Here is a 24828-nt window from a genome sequence, read left to right as displayed (position 1 = left end):
TTGAGCGCTCTCGGCAGTGGTGGTGGAAAATCTACAAAACGTGACTTTGACACAGATTTATCTTTTGATTATTTTATTATAACTATAAAAGACTTTTGCAAAGGGTCAGAGCATAACAGAGAGGCAACCAAAGAGAGCCTCATGACAATGACAAAGGAAGGAGTGAATACACAGGCAGTATATAGAGATAGGAGTACTCAGTGTCCTTGTGCTTCAGAAAGTAGAAAACTACCCAGGCCTCATCTGAGAAGCACTCTGTAAATGGGTCAAAGGTCAATCATATGAACAATGGCTAAGTGGTTGGAAGTTAAGAAGTATAACTAAGACTTTAAAGTATGTATGATCTAAATAAGGTAAGACATGTTAAAGAACTGAAAAAATAAACATGTCTTAGACGGTGAAATGATTGTGGCAGACGACACCTCTGACTGCACTTCCATCCTGCATGTCAGCTGCAGGGATGGGGTCTTCATCAGCCTCTATTTGTAGGGCAGGGTGTTGCTCTCCTCTAATTGTGGCAATATTATGGAGAACAACACATGCCACAATAATGTCGCACGCCCTCTCAGGGGTTACCCTGAGGTGACGTAGGCACTGGAAACGGGCTTTCAACAGGCCTATGGTCATCTCCACCTGAGCTCTCGTCCTGCAGTGGGCCACATTGAAGTGCTGCTGGGGGCCTGGCTCAGGGTCCGGGTAAGGGGTCAGCAATGTTGACCGGCATGGGTACCCCCTGTCACCCAGCAGATAGCCGTCAAAGTGTCCTGTAATGTATAGTGGATACTTTGACTGTGTCAAAGGAGGGAGACAAGTGAATTATATTGAACAAAGGTCGAGGCTACTGACCACGTTCTATTCTGTGGCTTACAGGAGACTCACGGTAAATCTGTGAGTCACGCACAGACCCGGGCCAGGTGGCCTCCACATTGGTGATTATATGTGCAGCATCACATATGACCTTGAGAGTGCAGAGAATGACAGATGTGAGTTGCAGGATTGTGATGCAGTCTTTCACATTTTGACACAGTGGTCATATCTACCTGCACATTAATGCTGTGGATGGACTTTCTATTTACATAGTCGCCCTCATTTTCAGAGGGAGCCCTGATGGGAATATGGGTTCCATCGACACACCCAATCACATTGGGAAATCCTAGAATACAGTGAAATTAGTAATCCTAGTCTGAGGTCACAGCAACATGTCATTAACAGTACACAATACATCATCATTCTTTAAAACAGATTTCTACATCGTTTACCTGCAGTCCTGTGGAATTCCTCCTTCATGGCTCTCAGAGGTTTGTGCCCAGGAGATTTAACAAACGTGCAAAAAACGTCTCAGAGCCAGACACACTTTCCTCACTGCCCTGCAGACAGTGGCTTTGCTGAGGTGCTCTGCATCCACAATATTGTAAAGAAAACTTCCATTCGCAAAAAAACGTAAGGCAACACAAAGATTAGTTGTGAGTGCTTGTCCACGGTGGGTGATATTTGTGATGTGCGGCTGCAGAAGAGTGTGCAAATAACGCAGTGACTGTAAAGAAAAACGGTAACGCTCAAATAAAAAGACGTTCGGAAATGAAAAGACATCGGGGTCTGATCATCCTGTCCCGACGAGGGTTGAACTCCCTGCGGAGAAGTGCAGCCCCCTCGTCAACTTTGTCGTCGACAAATGGACATGCTGTGGTCGCAAATAATGATCTTCTTTGTCACACAGACAAACGTTTTTTTAAATTTTTTGGTAACCGCTCAAACACGCGCGTGAGACGGGCTGAATGAATGAGGAAGTCGAATGAGGGTTTTATATTCTAGAGGGAGGAGACGGAGCGAAACTCTGAGTTTCCTGAAGAAAACCTGCTCGCGACCAGGTGAGGTTCACAGACACAGTTACCATAGTAACCAACTCAGAGTTAAAGTTACCTCTCTTTCTGAAACGGCAAACTTGACGTTTCCCTCATCTCAGGGTTAACAAACTCGGGGTTTTCACTTAACCCGCTTTCTGAAACGGACCCCAGGTCAGAAGATCATCATTTCATACATTATCCTATAAGAAAAAGATCAGCTCTGGTTACACTGCAGGGTTTTGACCAACTAATCTATATGAAAGCATTATGCATATATGCAGGCTATATGAACAGATGATAGTCCATGGTTTCAGAGACTGAGCTCTAACAAAGGAGGTTTGCAGCACATAACGGTGTATAACAAACTCTAATGTACAAAACAACTTAAAGCTTCTCATTGGATTATTTTTTCATTTCCTGAACACGTGTGGGTCAGCTGTCATTGAAGTGTTATTGATAGTGTAGGCATACTGACTCTTCAGATACTCCTTGTCAAACTTCTGCCCAGCAGATTGATCACCCAGACAAGTAGTGAGATGCACGGTGGCTTTGAACCTTGTGCCCAACAGTGCCAGTGACAAGGCCAAAGACACAACATAGAACGGGACACTCTGTGAAGATTCTTCCTCTGCTGGGAGGATGTACGGGATGATGATGTGGTTCTTCTTTGGTGGACCATGTTGTTTTGTGAGAGACTCAAATCTCTTAAAGGCACCATCTGTTGGTGGTTTCAGAGGACTGAGTGTGATGTTGGGAATCTCTTGATCTCCAGCTCTCTTCAGTTTGTTCCAGTCGTCTGGCAGGTTTGTGGGACGATGCTCTTCATCTGGAATTTGACAGCCATTTTCTTTATCGCAGATAAAAACTCTGTGCTGCGGCTTCATGATTCCTGTAGCAACAGCATATGCTGCATCTACACAAATGGTGCAGTTCCAGGGAGAATACAGGACCACATCTTCGATGGAGGACAGAGGTAGGACGCAGTTTGCTGGGATCATAGAGTCTCTGATCTCTCCGTGGGCCACAAAGGTGATGTGAACCCTGTCACTGTGGTCTTTCTTCTCTTCCTCATCGATGTGTTTTTTTAGGAACTTAAAAATGTCTCCTAGTTTGAGAAAGGCTCGTGATTGAAATTTGACTTTCAACCATCGTGAGACAGCTCCATCCTTACACATTTTTATTGCCCAATGTATCAATGTCTGATTTTCCACACGTCTCCTGTATTTGGGGAGAAAAAAAGGCATCATGTTGTTATTCTGTCTCTTATTCTGCATCAATAACCAATGATTTAACCCCCAGTGTTGATTCACTCCTGTGGTTGCAGTTTTAAAGACAACAACAGACTTCATTAAAATGAATTCATATTTTCACTTCTGGTCAGTTTTCTCCTGCAGTGATGTTCTTATGACAGTAGTGTCCTTCCGCTTTTATGTAGTCAAAACGCAGTGTAACATTTTCAATACAAAAGAGGCCGTCATTAATAAAAACCAAGTGGGCTTAATTGGCTTTACTGTAAGAATAGCACGTGATGAACATGTTATTTCTCAGCACAGGGCATTGGTTTAGCTTAGCGGTTAAATGGGTGACCATATTCAGAGGCTATAGTCCTCGATGCAGCGGCCCCGGGTTCAACTCCTGCCCTCAGTCCTTTGCCGCGTGTCATCCCCACTCACTCTTCCCCCATTTCTGCCACTATCCACTGTCCTCTCTCTTTAATAAAAGCATAAAAAGCGAAAAAATAATCTTAAATCTTGTGTGTCCTCATTTCTGTGTCTGTGGGTGCTTTTCATTACACTGTCCTGTCTCCTCGTTTCCCTCTCGTGTCTCTTCCTCATGACTTCGCTCCTCTCAGCGAGGATCTGAAAAAAAGGCTCTTGGAAGAGACCCAAGGCTGGAGGAGGTGAAGCTGTCTATACTGACACCGTAGAGGCAAGGACTTCTCATTTAAAGTGACGTCACTTACTGATGACAGCTTACTGACAGCTGTCTCACCTGTCAGACACACAAGTACAAATGTTCAGTGAACCCCTCATTAAAAACTATTTCAAAACCGAACACAATCTTTTATATGGATATGAAAACCTGTGAAAGCACTGCATGTACAAGAAATCTGTTTTTATTCATATCTGTAAATTGGGCACCTAGCTGATTATCAGTTGTATTATGATGTTGATTTTAATCATTTAATCTTTATTTAAGGCACTGGTTCCCAACCTCGCTCCTTAGAGCCCACCCAGTCCGCACACACGGACACCAAAACAATAAAGAGATTCAATCCAAATCTTTATTGGCAAAAATCAACACCAATCAGCCTGTAGTTCTTTGATGTTTTAGTTTATCAAAGTTATATTTAGTTATTATAATAAACACCACTTTAATTAAATTTAAATATGTGGATGTGGGCATTTCTGCATGTATGGATGAAAAAGTATAAAACATAAAAACTCCTAAACCACATGTTAAACAAAAACAACCAAACAAACACTCTCATGTCCTGGAGCTCCACCCGCTCAAGATGGTGGAGATGACAGTGGACTTTAGGAGGATTCATTGTATGTGTTCATACCTGGCCAATAAAGCTGATTCTGATACACGTAGGAAAGCTAACCTCTTTCTCGAACCATTACGCCACGCCAATGCACAAGACTCCTATCACACATATATTTTCACCATCCTGATGCTTGTGCAAAGATTGGTGATTTTCGGGGCGTGTTTAAGCTGCCACATATGTCATTAATTTCAACAAAGAAAGAAAGTAAAAAAGAAAAACCCTCCCAATAACAAAAGAGTCCTCGCACCGCTTGGTGCTTGGGCCCTAAAAAGTGCAGTTTTGTGTGATGCTAAATTACTTTATTATTTATTTTAGATATATTTATATCATTCAATTTATTCTGAAGTAGATTTATCTCACACAGTGGAAATGTGTGTCAATATGTTGCACTATCATGGGGCATTATACTATTACATTTTCTGTAGATCAACGCTGTGAAAATAAACTGAAAAAGTGTGAAGGCGAGTCGTTACGCAAATGCTGCACCTTCACAATACACCTGAGTCTCCTTGCTCTAAACTCCTCCAGCAGCCTCCTCTCTCCTTGCTCCTTAAGGTGTATTTAAGGGATTGTAAAATCCTAGATGACGGCAGATCGCCGGGTCTAATGAGAAGAGAGACACTACAAAGCATCATTTAGCGTAATAAGAAGCACCATGTATGTCTTTAAAGCAGGTGTGGGCTCCTGGTTACCTGCCCACCTGCCCCTATCATCTTATCAGCCTCGCAGTATTTCAGCCTGTGTGCTTCACCCTTTCACGGTGGTAGCTGAACAAGCTCTACACTCTTTGCCAGCAGTCCCACCCCTCCTGAAACAATACAGAAAACTTCATACTTGATATCGTTGAGATGCTTCCTCAGTGTCCGACTGCTCTTTTGAAGCTCATCAGCTGCATCTCTCATTGATTTGCTCGCTTCAGTCACATGATTCTGCTGGATCAGGTCTTTCCAGTTGTCTATAGCCTCAGGAAGTTCAAACACCATCACAACAGCTCCGCCCAAAGCCTGATAAAGAACAGGATCAATAATATCAGATTATCGAGCTCACTGAAAATACAAAATCATGTACCAAATTGTTAATCATAAAAACATTAAATCATTTATCCTCAATCCTAAATATCAAATCTGTGATTTGTATAAATTGGTTTGTATTATTACGAAACAATACAGAATCTTACCATGGCACCTCCTTTAGCGACTTTCTTTAGTCCAGTTTTGGAGAGTTTTTTGAACAGTTGTTGGCCTCCTTTGATCAACAGACGTTCCATTTTTTCCCCAACGACTTTCAGCGAGAAAAGTGATACAATACCAGCAAGTATCACCTTCGCATCAAGTTTAAAAGAAGTCGGGTTCTGCATCATGTTTCCTGGACTTGGATAAAAATGAATCCCTGGCTGTGTCTGATCATCAAGCTTGTGCATGAACTGGTGCTGCAGTCCACTCCGTCTGGCCATGGCTTTCAGGATTTCAGTCAGCATGTATTGTTCCAGGTCATCTGGGTCTGCACAGGGACTCTCTGCCTCCAGTTGATCAAATAGTTTCTGGATTTCTTTCGCAATTTCTCTGTTCTTCCTGTCTATCTCCTGTGCCTCTTTCAAGGTGCCACTGGACAAGAAGTGCTCAGTGATTTTAGTACCAACAGATAGGCCTAAACCTGCACCTGAACACACTCCTCCTGCCAAACCTAACAATGGAGCAGCTGCACCACCAGTGAACAGAGTGGCCACGCCGGCTCCAATCAGACAGGCAGCTCCAAACACTGCCGTTGAGCTGCCGACACATTCACTAACGTTGCAGTTCCCTCTGTGCGACTCCAGCTCCTGGGCCAGTTTCTTCAGCTTCTCTGCACAGCGCTCCCTCAGCTCAATCGAGGAGAACATTTGCTCCAGCAGCTTGTCTGCGGTGGACATGGTGGAGGTCTCTGTGTGCTGAGAGAAAGTGTGAAAGAAGAAAGTCAGAGGATAACTTCACTTTCAATCATTTAATGCAAGAACACAATCTCCATACCTGTGGGGCTCGCTGCAGAAAATGACTATAATATACTGAGACCCACAAATGGACCTCGAGTTTTACTTTTTTGTCAAACTATTTCTGTGGTGAAAACGTTAGCACCCATGGGCGTGTTGGTCTTAAAATGAGGTGCGGTCAGGCAAACAGGAGGTGCGTTGCTACCTTGAGGACGCAGAAAGTGACTGCGCCTTAGACCAACAAAAACCTAAAGTCTATGGCGCAGTCTGTCTCTGCTATTTAGAGGGCGCATTATGGACATACATGGGCGAGTTCACAACACCAGTCTCTGCTTGTCACTCATCGCTTCAGTGGCTTTAACATCAATCCGTGCTTCGACATGTATCGTACAGGGACCTGTGTGTGTTCTGCGTGTGCAGGGGCACAGTGGAAGGAAACAAGTTAAATATGCTGGTCCGAGCCCAGATTAAGAAGAATGACTGAAATTCTCTGTGTAAATAGCAGGCCTGCCTGCAGGCGCACCAGACTCTTAAAGGGAATGAGAGCTCACACTCTGATTGGTGTGATTCATGTTATGCCAAAAACACGCCATGAATAATCCAGGGACTTAAGCCAACCTCTTCTGCGCCCAGATATTGAAGCTATTTTGTGACTTATCTCATTGGGACAAATCCTTTATTTTTTTCAACAACTCTAAAGTCTACATTATCTACAATAATGTAATATAATATATATATATATATATATATATATATATATATATATATATATATACCTGGTGTTTAACCCTTTCATGGTAGTGTGCGATTATCAATTTGGTGACATGATGCTCTTTAGGAATGACTGTCGGGTACTTGACTGAGTTAGGAAGGGCTGAACAACGTAGTCTTCCTTCCACCTTGATCACAGCATCCTTGTCCAAAAAGACATCAAGATGATGTAGCCTGTTGTTACTTGGTAGCAGATTTCCCTTGCTTAGTGCCTTTATTTCTTCTTGATATGCTTGTTTTTGCAGGTCTTTGATGATCACGAGCTCTGCCTTTTGTCGTTCACTTACAGTAGAGTGTGCATTTGATTTGTCCTTTAGGAGTCGCCTTCGGAGACGTGCTACAGCGCCGACAGCCTGAGCCCAGGAAGAGAATTTTGTCAGCCGATCTGTAAGACTCCTTTGTTCATTAGTCTTTGTTTGCAATGTTAGAGCCTTTCTAACTTCTGGGTCTCCTACAGGAAGTTCCAGAATCTCTTTTGCTGGAGGATTTATTTCCTTTTCCCACAGGAACTTTGGACCCATGAGCCAAGTGGATGACAGCAGCTCATCCACTGTTGTTCCCCTAGACGCATAGTCTGCAGGGTTTTCATTGGTGGGGACATAAAACCATTGTTGGGGCGTTGTGCTATTGCGAATCTTTTGCACTCTGTTTGCGACGAATGTGTGAAAACGCCTCGCTTCATTATTTATGTACCCTAGGACAACTTTAGAGTCTGTCCAAAAGAACTATTCAACATCACTATAAACTAGCTCATCGCTTAGCATGTTACTCACTGTGACCGAGACTGTTGCTGCTGTCAGCTCTATCCTTGGAATAGTGATGACCTTTGTGGGAGACACCCGAGACTTCCCCATGATGAAAGCACAGTGAACGTCTCCATCCTTGTTTTTTAGCCTCAGATAACTACATTGTCCATAGCCAGTGGTGCTTGCATCTGAGAAATGATGCAGTTCCCTTTTCACCACCTTTCCAAAGTTGGCAGGCTCATAACATCTGGCTACCTGTACTTTCTCCAGATTGACAAGATCATTTCTCCATCGCTCCCACCGTGGTCTCAGCTGTTCAGGCAGCGGGTCATCCCAGCCACTTCCTTCACGACACATTTCTTGCAGTATCCCTTTTCCACAGAGAAGATAGGGGGCGACAAATCCCAAGGGGTCGTATATCGACGCAACAGTGGATAATATTCCACGCCGTGTGGGAGGTTGATCTTTCATTGTTATGTTAAATGTGAAGCAATCCCTTTCAAGGTTCCAGTGAATGCCGAGCGCTCTCTCTGTTTGCATCTCACTGAACGCAAGGTCCTTTGTTTTGGTGTCTGTTGCATGTTCTGATGCCGGTATACTGTTTAAAACAGCATTGTTGTTTGATAGAAACTTATGTAGCCGTAGACCGCCTTTAGCACATAATTCACGAGCCTCTCGTGCCAGCTGTATGGCCTTTTCTACTGTCTCCGCACTCCATCATCCACGTAAAAGTCTCTGACGATGAACTGTGCACCTAATGGATATGCAAGGCTGTTCTCTTTCGCTAAGTGTTTCAATCCATAATTTGCACATCCTGGCGAAGAGGCTGCACCAAAGAGATGTACTGTCATCCTGTACTCTTGTGGTGTAGTGTTTAGGTCTCCATTTTTCCATAAGAAGCAGTTCAGAATCTGTTTCAAGGCTAGGTGCTACACTGCCGACTATGCTCCAGCCTAGATCTGTTTGCACAGCATAAGGCTCATCATCTTTGCCTAGTATCACTCGTCTAGGTGCTAGTGCTCTGGCACAGTTGTAGCCTATCAAGAAACCTACTTCACAACTGAGGAGTGGCGGGACTTCATCTACGATTGGTGATAGGTGACTCCAGAGTTTAGCCGTTTCACAGGTTGGTATGTGTCCTCTGTTTACAGGTATACAATCCTTTGTGTACGCAGCAGGGAGGTGGATGTGTGTTGCAGAGCTGTAAGCCCTCACCTGGAGACCGGACACCCTTTCACTATTTACAACTGCATTCTCTCCCATCATTGTCGTTAGTTTTAGTTTCACCGGACTAGCATTCATCTGCAGCTCACGACTCACTTCTTGATCAATGAAAACGTCGTCACTTTGAGTGTCTAATAAAGCATAGACAAGTTTTTCTTTGTGTGGGCTTGCAGCAGATGACACCCAAACTGGAACTATCATTGAAGTGCTAGCAGACTGTCCTTCCTTAGCAACATTAAGTGACATAACAGCCGTTGTCTCTGTGGTGTTAGTTTGTGTTGCATTTTCCGTATTCACATGCCATTCTCCTTTTGTAGTCTGTGGTTTGAAGTAGTTATCATCGTGACGGCAGGTTGGGTGCCTTCTCTTGCAGGTGTCACAGGTGAGTCGACGTTGACAATCCTTTGCCATGTGACCTTGTCTCAAGCAGCCATAACACAGTTTGTTATCCTTAACATATGTCCCTCTATCCCCCAGTGATTTTTTCATCAGGTTTGGACACTTGTGGAGCTGATATGTGTTTTTGCACAACATGCATGGAGATCCCACGTTTGCTCTGGTAAGTTGTTGTTTGTCACAGTGTACGTCTGTTTTTATACTGAAGACACTTGCCCTGTTTCTCTTGTTGTCCCTTTGATTCCCTTTGTCACTGAATGACTCTGAAGAAGGAAGAGCGTAGATGGAGGTGACTGGGTTGCAGGCGACTTCTGCCTCCAACAACATAAATGCAACAAAATCCTTGAAACTGGGAAACTCCTTCCCTTCCATTAGGGCTTTGGTAACCTGGCGGTTCCATCTTGCAGCTGCCCAGTCTTTGATTCTCTTCACAATCGTTAAGTATCTCCAGGCCCTTTACATGAGGCATAGCTAGCAGACAAGCATTTGTAAAGTCTGCAAAGTTTCTTAGTCCTTCTACATCTTTAGACTGTATTTTTGGCCAGCTTGATAACTTCTCTCTAAATGCCCTTTGAATTACAAATGCCTGGCCATATCGCTGGTTGACTTTTTTCCAGGCGTCTTGGTAAGCTTCCTGATCATTTCTGAAAAAGGTGCCTTCTAGGCATTTACGAGCTGGACCAGTAACATACTTCTTCAAATAATACAGCTTATCAGCAACAGAAATGCCCCTTTTGTCTATTAATGACATAAAGCTGGCTTTCCATTCAATAAAATGGATTGGCTCAACACTGTCGGCTCTGGTATGGGAAGTCTGTTCATTGCTAGGCGCAGATAACATGGCTGTGTTCGATGTGTGTGGTGCAGGGGGCTGAGATACAGAATATGAGCTCACCTGCTCACTCTTGGCTGACTGGAAATCACCTATTTCTCTGTTATAGGCTTCAAATCTGGCTCTAGCTGCCTCTACGTCTCGTTCAGCTTGCAAGCGCTCCAGCTCAGACCTTTGAATTTCCAGCTCTTTCTTGTGGGTGCTGTTTGACCGTGCAGCAGTAGAACCGTAAATGGAAACTGCATAGTCTCGTTCCAGCAGCTCACGAAGACGACATTTTTCATTTTCTGCATCAAAATCTCCGTTGATACCCGTTAATCTTTCATATATGATTTTGATAATGTCACGAGTTACTGCTTCACATGCATCAATTTTCTGCCTTAAATCAGCTGTTGGTGCTCCAAGATTTCTTATTTCAATAAAGAGTTTCAAAATGTCATCTTTTCCTTTATCTATAATTTCTGCAAGCGATGACAGGTCGTCGTCATTTATGTCTGACTTTAGTTTTTCCCTGGCCTGACGTGCTTGGATTTTCCACTGTTCATATAAGTTGGTAAGTCTTTTTTCTTTTTTGCTAGCTTCTTCCATCTGATGAGCAAGCATTTTTTCTGTTGGCATTCTGACACGTTCAGAGCGGCGAAGTTCGTCTGTAGTGCTCTGTGCTTTACATTGTAAATCCTTCAACATTTTTTCTTTACATTCAATTGTCTCTTTAATGTCCTGTCTTGTAATTTCACTTGCATTTTTAAGCAAGCATTTATGATCCTCAATTTCCTTTAGTAGACATTCAATCTTTTCATTAATGTCGTCATTCATTTTGAATTTTTTCAATTTTCAATTAAAGTGGGCATGATTGTCGGTGCTACAGGTAGTTGTGTTTGAGGATTGTTATAAATCTACCTCTTAGTTGCGTGTGTGTGAGTATGTGTGTGTTACTGTGTGAATTATAGAGAGCGTGCATCAGAATGAGAGCTCAAGATGGAGAGTTTGATGTCTGTTTTTGGTCCGTGCGCGGCTCGATCAGGAATCTCCCTGAGTTGAAGCAGGTGTGAGTGAAGCAGGTGTGTGTGAAGCAGGTGTGTGTGAAGCAGGTGTGAGTGAAGCAGGTGTGACTGAAGCAGGTGTGTGTGAAGCAGGTGTGTGTGAAGCAGCGGTGAGCTTGTCCACATCTTCCTGCGTCACCAGATCGGTAACAAACCGACAGCAGTATCATGATTTAAGGAGACGAGGGAAACCAAAGCTTGCAGTCTGTCCCTTAAACAACGTTTTTTCACTGTATCTGCAAACACACTCCTTTGCTTCATGAGTCAAAGCGCTGCTGTGTGTCCCCGTGTGAGTGACAAACAGACTCGTGTTGTGAACTCTCCCATGTATGTCCATAATGCGCCCTTTAAATAGCAGAGACAGACTGGGTCATAGACTTTAGACTTCAGACCAGGTTTTTGTTGGTCTAAGTCGCTTTCTGCGTCCTCAAGATAGCAATGCGCCACCCGTTTGCCTGACCACACCTCATTTCAAAACCAACACTCCCATGGGCGCTAACATGGGCGCAAGTTCACTTGCTATTTACACAACGTGGGCGCTGGGCATAAAAATGTCGACTGTCTGTGGTAATATTTAAAAGGTAACAAAAATGTTCTTAAAGCCCCTGGAAACTCAGCTTGAAATAGCAAAAATGCATCTATGATATCAGTTGTGAGTGTGTCATAAAGCATCCACAAAAATCTGAGTGAAAATAAACGTTCAGAACCGCTAGAAAATCTTCTTGAAAAACAGCTCGTTTGGCTGTGCAGACCATTTCTCAGGACTGTGTAGGCGTGGCAGCTCCCGTGTTGATTGACACCTGCCGGGGTCCGCCTGTCCGAGTTCTCATGGCAACTGTCAACACAACAATGGCGCATGGGAAAGCAGTGTTTCCTCTAGGACTTTCAGCAGCAGGGTAGAGGGTGTTGTACCACCCAGGTATGTGCGCATGTGCACATCTTATCAAAACTATTGCTGTCAGGTAATTAAAAAATGAATCTAATTAATTACAGGCTTTGTAATTAATCGATTTCAATTAATCTCATATATCAATGATTTCTGTGAGAAGCACATCACATGTAACTGACCCTCTTTCTAGATGGTTATTTCTTACTTCCACACTTTAATTGTTCTTTCTTCTTCACCTCATTAAGTTTTATTTCACAAACTACTTTAACCTGATCACTTTGCTTCAGTCCCCCAGCACACCTGCACCTCTGCTCCCTGCACCACTACTGGCCCCGCTCAACCCCCCGCCCCCGCCCCTGTCTGTCTCTCTGTCTGCTGTGTTGACTGTCTTCATCAGCTGTCTGTTTCATTAAGTCACAAAAGTTACATATTTTCTCTTTTGCAATTCAGTTCTCACAGCACGTGAGTCGCGTGTGCACGAGGGACGTTATTAATGACGTAGCGATCTAAACGATCGATCGTTACCAAATGACATCTCCTTTTATAAGCTTTATAAAATCGATGTATTTACAGTAGGGACGTACGGAGTTAGACAATATCTCCTCATTTCAGTATAATATTGTGCAGCTCGCTGGAGGGAGATCGCCAGGGAGCTGAACGTGTGATACTGAGCGCACAGCTGATATGGGCACGTGGATCGTTTACACTGCGTATTAGAACTGCGTATGTATGCCGATGTCAGCGTTGCGGAGCGGACCCTCTTTTGCCGTTAGAAGTAAACTGGTTCCGCTGTTGTTTATGTGGTTGCCAAGACTTCACGAGTTCACTGTTTCGGTGCTCTTCCTCAATGAGGAGAGGATGGACGATCGTTGATTTGCAGCGGAAATCTCTAAAGAGTCGTTCAATTACAACTTCATAGAAATCTGAAGCAGCGGCTGCAACAATTCACTACATGTATGTAGCGGAAACACTGCTGCTTCTCCAAGTCCGCCGCATTTAGAAAATAAAAGAATGACACGTTGTCACCTCAGATGGTGGATGTGCACCCGGGGACAGCACACACAGGCATGATGGGGAAAAAGGCAATCGTTAGGTAGGTAACTGCAACAGGTATGTGCAGAGATGTTCAAGGTATGTGGACACGAGTTAGCGCAGACTCAGAGAGAGGGATTGATCGCGAGCCCAGAAGTGTTATTGCACCTGTGAGGGCGGCAACTGCTGTTGATTATTTCAGGATTGGTTCGAGAAAATGTATGACGACATAAATATCTTCACTGACCACGCCCAATTTAACCCCAGCGTCAGGGAAGTTAACAAAGTAAGAATGGCAATAACTCCAGTTTGGATTAAAAGTCATTTCTAAAACTTTTTAACATGCTTACAAGTATGTACATAAGACTTTAAATTGCATAGTGAGAAGGATTTTGTGGATTTGGGTTTCCAGGGGCTTTAATAAAAAGTTAAACAGGTCATGTAAAGCTGGGGTCGATTTCTAATCTGTGCCGTCTTAGATTCAGACCAATACAGTAATAGGTCCTTTAATATGCTGACTTTCTTTCAAAAACTAATCTCACTCTGAGATAATAGTTTTGATCTGCTGTCCAAAAGGTCAAGAATTCAACTTAAAGCTCACTCAAATATTGTAAATAATCCAAAGTAATTATTTTTAAACAAAGTTTGAAAGAAACAAATATATTAAATGAGATGATCCACTAAAAATATAATTACTTGTATCTTACCTGATTTTGAGTTTGACGGCTCATGTTGGAAAAATGAGTCTGACCCTGGGCTTCACCAGTTATTGTACTTGACACAGGAGGTGGATGCAATAGAGGTTTCTGGTTTTCTATTGGCTGACTAAAATTCAAGTGTAATAAAGCACCTGCAGGTGAAAGTGAAACTACTCCATAGTGAACAGCGGTAATCCCCTGGAATCTGCTCAGGGACACAGCTGACTGAGCTGAATGTTTTAACTGACCTCACACTTTAAAATGGTTGGGATTCCAGAGCGTCAGTGCAGACTACAGTGAAAAGAAAAACTTGTTTTTAAACAATCTTATGGAAGTCTAATGGAAAGGACAAAAAGGTTTATGAGCTGACACACAGCAGCCATAGCTCTGAAGACTCACCGTGGAAGTGTGAACAGATTTCTCACCAACATTAAACACCCTGAAATGAACAGGTTTGATGAAGTGTCTATCACACAAAACATGTATCACAACAAGTGATCTTAAAAATGCGTCTGATCATATTTGTTTTGTTGTCATGACGGAAATCCCCACAGAACTTTTGGATTGTTATCAAGTAGCTGTGAGTTCCTGTAACTTGTGTCACTGTTTGTTAGTGATGAACATTGAAGTTCCAGGTTTCATTTCCTTTTTTAGATTAGAGAACAAAGAATTATGCTTTTTTATTTATGATCAATGACTGCTTGTCTACTTAAATCATCATCAGAAATTTAAAAAACTGATGTCAAATGAACAATAGTGCATTCAGAATTAAATCGCAACATTAAGCTTCTGCTTTTAACTTGGTTTATTGTCCAAATGCTGAACATACATGAATCGCCTGGTAGCCGTATCATCACGTCTCTCCCTTCACTTCCTGTTTACCCTTCACATGTGACCCACCTGACCCAGTACATGACAAAGCCTATTAATAGTAGGCCTATAAGGCTGATACAGAACACACCAGGTCTGATCGTGAAAACCCTTCATGATATGATGCTGTGAAAATATGTTATTGTTTTCAGGGACACAAATTTAAACCAATTGTCTCCTTGTTTAATGCCTTGAGTTATGTCTGTTCACAAACTAGTTGTGAAAGTCCCTCTATTTTTGTGCCTCCTCTCTCTCCGGTTCCTCTCTTTTAGTGAATTGTCTCCTAACTGAGCAAAAGTTGTCTTAGTCCCTCAGTCAGGTCGATGCATTCAGAGACATCTTTAACGTGACGAGTACAAACTGTTTGTATGTGTCAGGACCTGAGCCTCTGCCTCGTTGACCCGTGCGTTCAGTACATTCTTGACAATGTGCAATGAATATCTGTAAGATTAACAGTGCAGGTGGTTCATCAGTCGCACATAAATCGGCGCGTAAACCCACTACAGCCTGACCGGGTCCGGGAGGGAGAGCTGGCGTCAGGGAGCCAGCGGCCGGGCAAAGCTTCTTGTGGCCACACGAGGCTGTAGAACTGGGCTGGGAGGTGGTGGCAGCATGGCTTCTTTCTCGGTTGTCAATTTTCAGAAACATTTTGAGAACTTTGTTTAGCCCTTGTTGTGGCGGTAACAATTAATTGGCTTTAAAGCTTGCAGGCTGATGGCAGCCCACTGCCGCCGGCTGTAACCATAGCAACCCGTTAAGTTCAGGAGGCTTCCTGTTTTAAGATTTCCGTTTTAATAAGAAGAGGAATCAAACACACGCAGCCAGTCAAAATCAATCAACTTTATATTTATTTGTTTTCTAAAATAATTGTTTTATAAATTTTTTGAAACAAATGCAGTTACTCTCTAGCTGGGCGGGCCAGTGCCGTCCAGGCCCATTACTGGCTACGCACCTGGTTCAGACCAACAATGAACTGATTGTAGAAATAATGACTTATTCCTGTCAGCTGTCAATCATTCAGTCAAACTTGCGCTGGGATTAATCGCTTGTGTGGTGAGACACCAGCTCCTGAACACCAAAAAATGTGTTCTGAGAAAAATACCCTGGGTGCAGTTTTTCAGAAAACAAAGGTGTTCAGAAAAAACCCCAACAACGGGTAAATATTTTAGCTTTGTCAGGTTTTATTCTTCACTCACACAATCAAACACCAGTTGCTATAACTAAACTAAACAAGCGTAGCAGGGAAAAAGCCAGCAGCAGTCATCGTGTGGGGACCGGGGAAAGCTGCATAGAAGCTGTCGTTATTAGCGGTAACGTTCCAGCTCTGTTTTTCTAGTTATAAAAGTTAACCCAACGTTCCTCGTTATGTGAGTTAGCTAACGTTAGCTAGTAAGCTCGCCCTGAAGAACGAGGCTACCATACGTACGTAAGTTACAAACCTTTAAAACAACGCAGCTTAGCTTCCTAATGTAGTGTTGAGGCAGTCACTGGCTTCAATAAAAAATTTGAAGAAGTAGTCAGTGTGTCTCAGGTGGACCGGTACATCACGCTTTAACAAAACACACACACACACACACACACACACAGTTTGCATTTTGGTCACCCCCTTCTTTGGTTTTTGGGGTCAGAGTGACCATATTTGGACGACAGGTTGCCTAGTAGCAATTTACCAATCATAGGACGTAACGGCTTAAAGCACACCCTACTTTATTCTGAACCCAAAATCTTTTTACTTCCAGTTTCACTCTGACGGTCCTGAACTGATTCAGCTATCAAGAAATCAGTGAAATACCGAATAAAAGTCTTGATAAACGTCCAATAAATGACGTGTCGTAACTTAATCAGTGTTTGATTTTACAGAGATACAGACACATACACTGCTATTACTCAGGCCGCAGACACTTTATTGTGTTGTTTAAAAAGTTGCTCGAGCACTATAAATCAATACTACACTATAAAAAAGATCATTAAACCTGCTGTAGGAGTCCTTTCACAGCAGGGCCAACTGTTCTCTGGTGTTACGGAAGTTTCCTGTCATCCGCACTCTTTGCCAAAGTAAAGACGGACTTAGATTTCAGCACACACAGTAATGACTTTTCAACTGTGACTTTTTATTTATGTGTCTGAGTGTTTAACTGTATCATGTTGTCAAAAAACGACCCCTAAAGACTCCGCTGCGCTGAGAGCGGATCCACCTCTACAGGTTTGAAGTAAGGGACATGACTGACACCTGCTGGTCAGATGAGTGTGGTGCATTTTTTAAAATCACATTTTTCATTTTCCATCTTTGCTTATTTTGTATTTTGTGTTATTGTATCTTCATCTTATTTTAAATGTTATTCTGTTTTTACAATTCACAGTCGTAAAGATCTGCTTTCTGTTTCTTTGCCACAAATACATTTTATTTATTATTGTTTTAAATAAATAATAATTTTTAATTTTTCTGGCGATATAAATACATAAATGGAATGATCGTTTGCATTTTACTTTCCATGTTATTATTATGACACTCTTTTACTTCTTATTGATATTATTATAAACTCATTGTGTTCCTATTAAGAGAAGGAAATTATATCTGAAAAGAAACAACAACAATTGGACAGATATCATTAAGACTCAACTTACTGCTTGTTTATTATATTATCATGTAAAGTGTTATTTTCACAAAAACATGTAAAAGTCTGCAGTTAAAAAACACAAAGAGGAGTTTAAACCATCATCGGCCTCACATGTGTTCGTTTCATTTCATGGGGCTTTAAATAATCTAAGAACAAACTTAGTACAGTTTACTCCACGTTTATTTTAACACTTTTGAACCAGTGACCTTCTAGCTGTGAGGCAACAGCGCTAACCACTGTACCACCGTGCAGCCCTACCCTACAACACGACAGAGTTAACTCTCTACAGGCCTCACGACTCAAATGAGCTGCACGACCTCTGACCTCCACATCTCACACTCTGTGCAGTTTTTACTTTTTTTATGTGTTTAAACACAATGTGGGAAAATGAAACATGTAAACACAACATTAAAATAGGTAGTCATGGTGTCTCAGGTGGACAGGCACATCACACTTTAACAACACACACACACACACACACACACACACACACACACACACACATTGAATCTAAGTTCAGTTTAAGCAACACACACATTGAATAATGTGGATTAAATTCAATGATTTCACGCAAAATATGGAACTTTCCCTTTAATACAAGATTATTTCTTTATGATCACTGAGGCCTGTTTATCTTTTCAGCTCATGTTCCTAAAATTTACCCCAAACAGGGCAGAATTAATGTGCTAAAGACCTCAGGGCAAAAATGACCCGTATTAACCTCCATGTGAAACTGTAAGTCCTGTTGTTATGTGTTGAAGCACTGTGTGAGAACAAGCAACACTTAACGAAACATTAAAATAATGTTATGGCTTCAATTTGAAGTAATGCTAATTAAGAAATAAGATTAATAACACAGTTTCTCTCCAGGGGTCCGTTTCAGAAAGCGGGTTTAGTGAAAACCCCGAGTTTGTTAACCCTGAAATGAGGGAAACCTCGGGTTTGCCGTTTCAGAAAGAGAGGTAACTTTAACTCTGAGTTGGTTACTATGGTAACTGAGTCTGTGAACCTCACCTGGTCGCGAGCAGGTTTTCTTCAGGAAACTCAGAGTTTCCTATCTCAGAGTAGATCAACTCAGAGTTCAGGGTTAGACTCAGAGTTTGTTGAACCTGCTTTGTGAAACGGACCCCTGGTATTTTATCTTTTAATAGCAAATAAAAATAATAATAAAATAAATATATTTTGAGTTTGAGTTAAGATTCTGATTTTGTTTAAAAGATATAAACACCTGAGTCATTTTATGCGTAAAACAAAGACATGGTAGGCCTCTAGTTATTTGTTTCTCCTGAAATCAAACAAGTTGAACACAGCTTTGGACAAAAGGCACAGAGGACCACAGAAACGGTTATAAACGGTTTTATTACCAAGAACCAAATGTACAAATGGCTTCATAAATATGCTTACAAATGAATAATTTAATCTGTAAATAATGACAGAAAATTACAATAAAACGATTGACGATATCAATAAAAACTAATGAAATATTAACCCATCAATATACAGCTCAAATTAGGGTACACTGACCCGGAAGTACTGGAAGTGATAAAATGTCAAGTAAATTCCAACTTTTATGATTTTTTATTTGTGTTCTCCATAAACCACTTTAAATAGTTTTACTTGACAATCGTCAGAAAGCTCCCAGCCGATATCTGTTTTATTCTGAAATTTGACCGGATGTTGGGAAGTAGGCTCTCAAATGTGTAACTTTATGTGTGAAACTAGGCGAAAAGTTGTCATACAGCCCCAACAGAAGCAGTGACCGTCCGGGTCTTCACAGACGGAAGTTCAGCCTCTCTGCTGGCGGAACACAAACTTTAGAAATGGTGCTGAAACAGACTCAATCTCGGTTTAAACTTCTTTGTGTGAAGAAAACAGACAGGTGGTTTGACCCTGCTTTAAATCACGACAGCGGCTTTGTGCCAACACGATCGGGACTGACAGCAGCTGTCAACACATCGCCGTGTTCCCGGTGTGTCATCCACACTTCCAGCGGCTTTGTGAAGCCGATGTGGAGGAAGAGACGAGCCGGAGTGAAGATGATGCATCTTTCTGCTGTGGGGCAGATATCCGCGAGAGGTAACTAATGGTCTCGTTATTAATTGGACATCGTAATTAAAGCTGCATGACAGCATATGGTTTAGTCCCGTTTATAAACTGTAATAACCTCAGTTTGTCCTTGAATGCAGAAGTCAGTACAACAGTGACACACATTAATAGAACCTAGTTTTAGTTTCAGTCTGTATTTGTTGTCAGAATATGTGAAACACTTTTAAACCATAATGACATAAATGTGATGAATGCCTCAAACGTCACATGGAGGTCGTGATCACCTGCAGTATCTCTGTTTGGATGTCAAAATAAAAGTCCTCCTCGTTGGTTTTTAACTAAATTTAGGTCTTACTTGCAAGGCCATGGAAGACAAAAAACCCCCAACATGCAGTATAATATAAAACTTTTGATTAATTTCTTTTCCAATAATCCAACAGCCAAATACTAACTTACACACTTACATGTAGATCCTGATATATATTGATATTGTGGTGCATACTGGGAAAAAATGTTGGGACAAGAAATCAGAAACACAACAGACACATGCTGCTAGACTCAAGAAACAATCACTTATAGTGACAATTATTAAATACACTTATAATAAAAATAAAAGCACAAATAAGAACACTATGACAATTACCAACACAAGCACCGTGTTCTGAATACACACATATTTCTAAAGTCAGACCCTGATGTTGAATCCTGCGTGTTGTCAATAGAAACCTTTGCCCACACCTCACTCTGTATTTACATAATATTCAACAAGGCTGCACATTTTTACAGGTGTGTCACCAGCACAGAGTGTTACCTGTGATCACGGACAGGAAGGTTTTATAAACGTATCTGTGTATAAGTTGTTTTTATAGCTAACGTGTGTGAGGTGTTATCGACCTGTCCTAAACAACACACTCTTCTCTGGAGTTGTTGTTTAAATGGAAATCATTTTGTGCCTGTCGCCATGATATTAAAGAAACTTTGTAAGTACTGATAAATGTGTCATTAATATTTCAACATGTACAGTTTGAAGGAGGGAAGCATTTATTATCTGTAAATAATGAGTTAGAAATTGCACCACAGCAGAAATAATATAGAATATATCGAATATATAACATTACATTACCTGTTTACTCATTAATATGTGCATGCATGTTGTGGAATATCTTGGAAAACAAATAAAACTCTCGCGTGCAGTAAATGTTTGATCTCTTGATTAATCACTGACACTGATGTCAGCTCTGAGCACCTCCGTCAGATCGCTCCAGTATGATCTGAATACCGGAGCAGCGACGTCTGAGGCCAGCAGACTGCTGTTTGATACGCACGCAGTGGTTCGACTCTTTGAGGAAAACGGTTTGTCCTCTTTTGTTACATCACAACATTCTCACTCTGTTTATACGAGGCCGCTGATTTGTCCTCTAAAACAAACCCTCCCCACGAGCAGGCTTCACCACTCAGCAGGCTGAGGTGATGGTTAAAGTGCTGGTGAGGATGACGAGCTCCAACATGGAAGTGATCTATGGGGACATGGTGACCAAAGTGCAGCAGGTGAGACTGAAAGAGGAGGTTTGTATCATGCACACGTAGTCCTTTAAAGGACTGTTGCAGACGTTCTCTGTGCCGCAGCTCAGACATATAGTATGTTGTTCTTCCTATTATCTAGTGGGGCGAAGAACTATTACAGCTGCTAGTCTCCACCTTCGCCTCTATTGCAAAATAGCATCAAAACCAGGCTGCAAGCAGAGAACATATTACAAAATGTGAGAGCAGAAGATTTTATGGCTGAAGAGACATTTTACAGAGTTTAGGCTGACGACTTATTTTAACGACTGAAGAAGAAGTGTTGTCCCAACTAAAGGTGCTTTTCAACAGCAGGAACTTTCCCCAGGAACAAGGAACCTTTTGAGGAACCATGTTCGTTTCGACAGGAACCAGGGTCTAAATTTAGTTCCAGGGTAGTAGACTGTGGAAAGTCTCTGCTCAGGGGGTAGTACTTTCCAAAGGTCCAGGAACTTTCAGGGCGGGGCCTGCAGTGCTGATCGTTTCTGATTGGTCGAGTACTCACAGCGTTTTATTTCACACACCAGGGCTGCACAATAACGAAAAAAAACATGCACAGCGATATCTTTTTGTTTGTTATTTCAATATGAAAAAATACAGGAAATTATACCAGATGAATGCAGAGTGTTTTCATGTCTTTATAAACAATTAACAATCATATTTCTTATTATTTGACATAACTACCTCCCCGTCCCCTTTTACTTCCACCACTGGATCAGACACCCTTATGAAAAAGTAGGGTTGTTCAGGTTGAGCGACACGATTCCTTACAAAATGAATACTAACAGACCTGTGGGCTGCTGCTGTGTTACTTAAACGGTCTGTCATCAAGCGTTTCTAATGGTGCTCGAATCGAAGCGTAATCAGCGTGATCTGCACCGCGACACTAACTTTAGGAAAAGAAAACGTGCGTCTCCTACTTCCTGTCGGCACACACAACCTCAGGCCATGTGTGTGCTGGAGAGGTCTAAATCTAGCAGTACGCAATGCATCCTGGTAAATGTAGGCACGGCCTGCACAGCTCCTTGAGTAAGAAAAGTGTCAGTGTAGCAGCACCAAGTAAAACAATATTAGAAGCACCTGCTTATCATTCATTAAATGTATATGTTAGCCAATACTTTCATTTGTTTCCTGTTCATACAAAAGTTTTGGAACAAATGAACATGAAAAAGGGTCATATTTGTTAATTAACATTGGAGTTGTTTCTAATCACTATTCAGTCTCAGTGACAGAAATTCTTTGTTTCTGTTTTTTATTTGGTTTCAGGACGAGTAGTTTTTCTTTTTCACTTCTGTATTTGTCGTGTTGTTTTTGCAGGAGATCATGATGCAGCGTGTGATGTCTCAAATAGCAGCTGTAAAAAAAGACATGATCATCCTGGAGAAGAGCGAGTTCTCTACTTTACTGGCCGAGAACGAGGTGCGTTTAAAAACTGCTCCAGTAGTTTCTGTTGAGTGATATTCATGGTCCCTGAATTCACATGCATGTACAGAAAACTGACAAATCTTCCTGCACTTGCATCATCTACTTGTTCACTCAGTTAATAGTGAATTGAAGTCCTGGCTAAATATAACATCGCTTTTCATAGTTGGATGTTCCAGAAAATCACCAGAATCAAATGTTTTTTAAAGTAGTTGTTTCTTACAGTTTCCTCAATTTATCGCGTCTTTCAGAAACTCAAGATCCAGTTATTACAGCTGAAGGTCCAACTGGCTGTAAGTCGTTATTCTGATTTAATAAATGAGTCCAAATAAACGTTTAAAGCTTTAAATGCAGAGTGTTTTTAATAAGCAGTCGTTTTGTTGTGATGCTTTGTGTGTCTCCTTGCAGGATGTCATGAATAAAGTGCGATCAGACACTTTGTTGGACATGAATCTGGAGAAAAGTCGTGTAAAAGAATTGGTATGTGGAAAAAAATGTTTTTGACTGCTCTCTTAATTTAGTCTTGATTCATCTGGACTAAAATTTGTAATGAAAAAACAGGATGTTTCAAATGTAAACCTTGTTTATTATTATGAATAAGTTTATCTGTATCTTCTTGAATACAATACACAGTCATTGCAGTGTTCAGACGTTACCATCAGTATGTTAACTTGTTGCGTTAAAGTCAGGACGGACAGCAAGACTCAGACTAATTCAAGGTTTTCATGTCTGTCCTTTGCAAACCGTGAACCTAACGAGTCATCTCTTTAATCCAGCTCCTTGTATTCCTCTTCTAAATAAAACTTTGTTTATCATTTCCAGAAAGCAGATCATGAGAGGAAGCTTCTAGAAACCAGAACTGACATTATGGAAATGGTTTGTATACGTGGAGTAAATCTACAGCTCATGTTTCCAATCTGTCCACATCATACATAAAGTATAATCACAGGACAGACAGCTGGGCAGTAAATAATGTCATGTAGATGTGATCAGACCTAAAGAACACTGTTCCCTACATTCATTACTGCCTTATTAAAGGACAGAAAGAAGCATAACAATTAGCAGTAGTAAGTTGTCAGTCTATTAAATCTGTTGCACGGTCTTTTGCAGGTGTTTGAACACCTGTGTTTCATTTCCTTTTCACAGACTGCAGAACAAGAACGTTATTTAACTCAGACCAACATGAAAATCGACACTGAAGTGGCCGGTCTGAAAACCATGTTGGAGTCTCATAAGCTGGATACAATAAAATACCTGGCAGGTAAGAACATCATACTCGTGCATTGTGGTTGTAAAGAGTCAGCAGTCATGATGGTGGGCGTGATCATCCTCATCAGGGTGCAGCGGCTGAAGATACATATTTACTGTAATGCATTAGATATATTAGTAATACTGCACGTCCTATTTATAACTGTACAACTGTCCTCGCTCGAAGAATAAAAGTCAAGTGAATGTCTCCCCTGTAACTCACTGAAGTGATTGGCCTGTTTCCTTCTCTTTCAGGCTCAGTGTTCACCTGTCTCACGGTGGTCTTGGGTTTCTATCGTATTTGGATGTAAGCTGGAGTACGACTTTGATTTTATCAGAACCCCTGGTAACACTTGAAATTTAATTAGCATTTCTTGATGCAGTGTTATTATTTTAAGAAGTATGAGTTATGGAAGAAAACCTTTGGCACCAGATCCCTGTGGAAGTTTTTGAAGAATCAGGTTTTGACTCTTAAATCATGTAACTATCTCAGGACTTAGGCCTTATTTTTAAGATGTACAGTTTATATATGCGCTGGTAAAAAGTTCTGGTAGGACCACTATCACTCATATGGAAATGTATTGTCATTCTAGAAACTCTCCGTTCAAAAGATGTTGTATCAAATGAAAATGACCTCTTATTGAGATGAAGTAGTTTGAAACAGAAGATACACTTGTTTATGTTCTGTAATTATATTGTTTATGAATATATGAAGCTAAGCACTGGAGAGAAAATCAGAGGAAGGTTGAGTCAGTGTGACTCTGAAGCACTCCAGTTTATTATCACTGACGTTTAACTTTTATCTATTTTTATGGTTTGACAAGTGTTTTAACCCGACAGAGAACCAGATGTTATTTCAATAAACTGAATTCTCAACCAATATAAACTCTGTGCCAACAAATAACGTGTCTCTTTCATTTTGATGATGCCCATAATGGTATTTACACGTGTTGATTTACTCTATTGTTTGGCAGCCAAATGATCTGTAAATATGAGTTAATGATTTCAGGGGAAAGTGGAGAAGAAATATGAAATTAATTTACGGAAAAATGGCAGAGAAATAAAGCACGTC

At 41.4% G+C, this 24828-nt stretch overlaps 3 protein-coding genes across 3 annotated transcripts; 1 reads left to right on the top strand and 2 right to left on the bottom strand.

The window, feature by feature from the left end:
• Positions 1–30: 30 nt before the first annotated feature.
• On the bottom strand, positions 31–1287 carry LOC138596199 (putative nuclease HARBI1). The gene is made up of 4 exons (XM_069667815.1): positions 1260–1287; positions 1041–1168; positions 847–958; positions 31–764 (listed from the first exon to the last, which is right to left on the bottom strand). Exons 1-4 carry the CDS (start codon positions 1285–1287, stop codon positions 391–393), a joined length of 642 nt encoding a protein of 213 aa, XP_069523916.1. The 3' UTR covers positions 31–390.
• Positions 1288–5150: 3863 nt separating this feature from the next.
• LOC138596198 (uncharacterized) lies at positions 5151–14018 on the bottom strand. The gene is made up of 3 exons (XM_069667814.1): positions 14002–14018; positions 5573–6322; positions 5151–5399 (listed from the first exon to the last, which is right to left on the bottom strand). The coding sequence occupies exons 2-3, from the start codon at positions 6302–6304 to the stop codon at positions 5151–5153; spliced, it is 981 nt and encodes a 326-aa protein (XP_069523915.1). The 5' UTR covers positions 6305–6322; positions 14002–14018.
• A 5217-nt stretch (positions 14019–19235) lies between these two features.
• On the top strand, positions 19236–24808 carry mcur1 (mitochondrial calcium uniporter regulator 1). Its single transcript, XM_069667540.1, has 9 exons — positions 19236–19556; positions 20763–20879; positions 20971–21074; positions 22404–22505; positions 22760–22801; positions 22917–22988; positions 23331–23384; positions 23655–23769; positions 24012–24808. The coding sequence occupies exons 1-9, from the start codon at positions 19301–19303 to the stop codon at positions 24065–24067; spliced, it is 918 nt and encodes a 305-aa protein (XP_069523641.1). The 5' UTR covers positions 19236–19300; the 3' UTR covers positions 24068–24808.
• Positions 24809–24828: the final 20 nt, after the last annotated feature.

The sequence above is a fragment of the Semicossyphus pulcher genome, unplaced genomic scaffold (genome assembly GCF_022749685.1).
Source record: "Semicossyphus pulcher isolate SPU_LCO1_2020_fin unplaced genomic scaffold, fSemPul1.0.p SCAF_18, whole genome shotgun sequence".
In the NCBI taxonomy this organism is placed as follows: domain Eukaryota; kingdom Metazoa; phylum Chordata; class Actinopteri; order Labriformes; family Labridae; genus Semicossyphus; species Semicossyphus pulcher.
The sequence above is the reverse complement of the archived record's forward strand: the minus strand, read 5'-3'. Positions and strand labels throughout refer to the sequence as shown.

Excerpts from the sequence above, each read along its gene's own strand:
- LOC138596199 (XM_069667815.1), bottom strand. The coding sequence starts at position 1,287 with ATGAAGGAGGAATTCCACAGGACTGCAG. Across the intron at positions 1,169-1,259 it reads GGAATTCCACAGGACTGCAG|TTCACTGTATTCTAGGATTT; the intron begins GTAAACGATGTA and ends AGGATTACTAAT. Across the intron at positions 959-1,040 it reads TCCACAGCATTAATGTGCAG|GTCATATGTGATGCTGCACA; the intron begins GTAGATATGACC and ends TGCACTCTCAAG.
- LOC138596198 (XM_069667814.1), bottom strand. The coding sequence starts at position 6,304 with ATGTCCACCGCAGACAAGCTGCTGGAGCAAATGTTCTCCTCGATTGAG. Across the intron at positions 5,400-5,572 it reads TCGCTAAAGGAGGTGCCATG|GCTTTGGGCGGAGCTGTTGT; the intron begins GTAAGATTCTGT and ends GTTCTTTATCAG.
- mcur1 (XM_069667540.1), top strand. The coding sequence starts at position 19,301 with ATGGTGCTGAAACAGACTCAATCTCGGTTTAAACTTCTTTGTGTGAAG. Across the intron at positions 19,557-20,762 it reads GGGGCAGATATCCGCGAGAG|CTCTGAGCACCTCCGTCAGA; the intron begins GTAACTAATGGT and ends CACTGATGTCAG. Across the intron at positions 20,880-20,970 it reads TCGACTCTTTGAGGAAAACG|GCTTCACCACTCAGCAGGCT; the intron begins GTTTGTCCTCTT and ends CCCCACGAGCAG.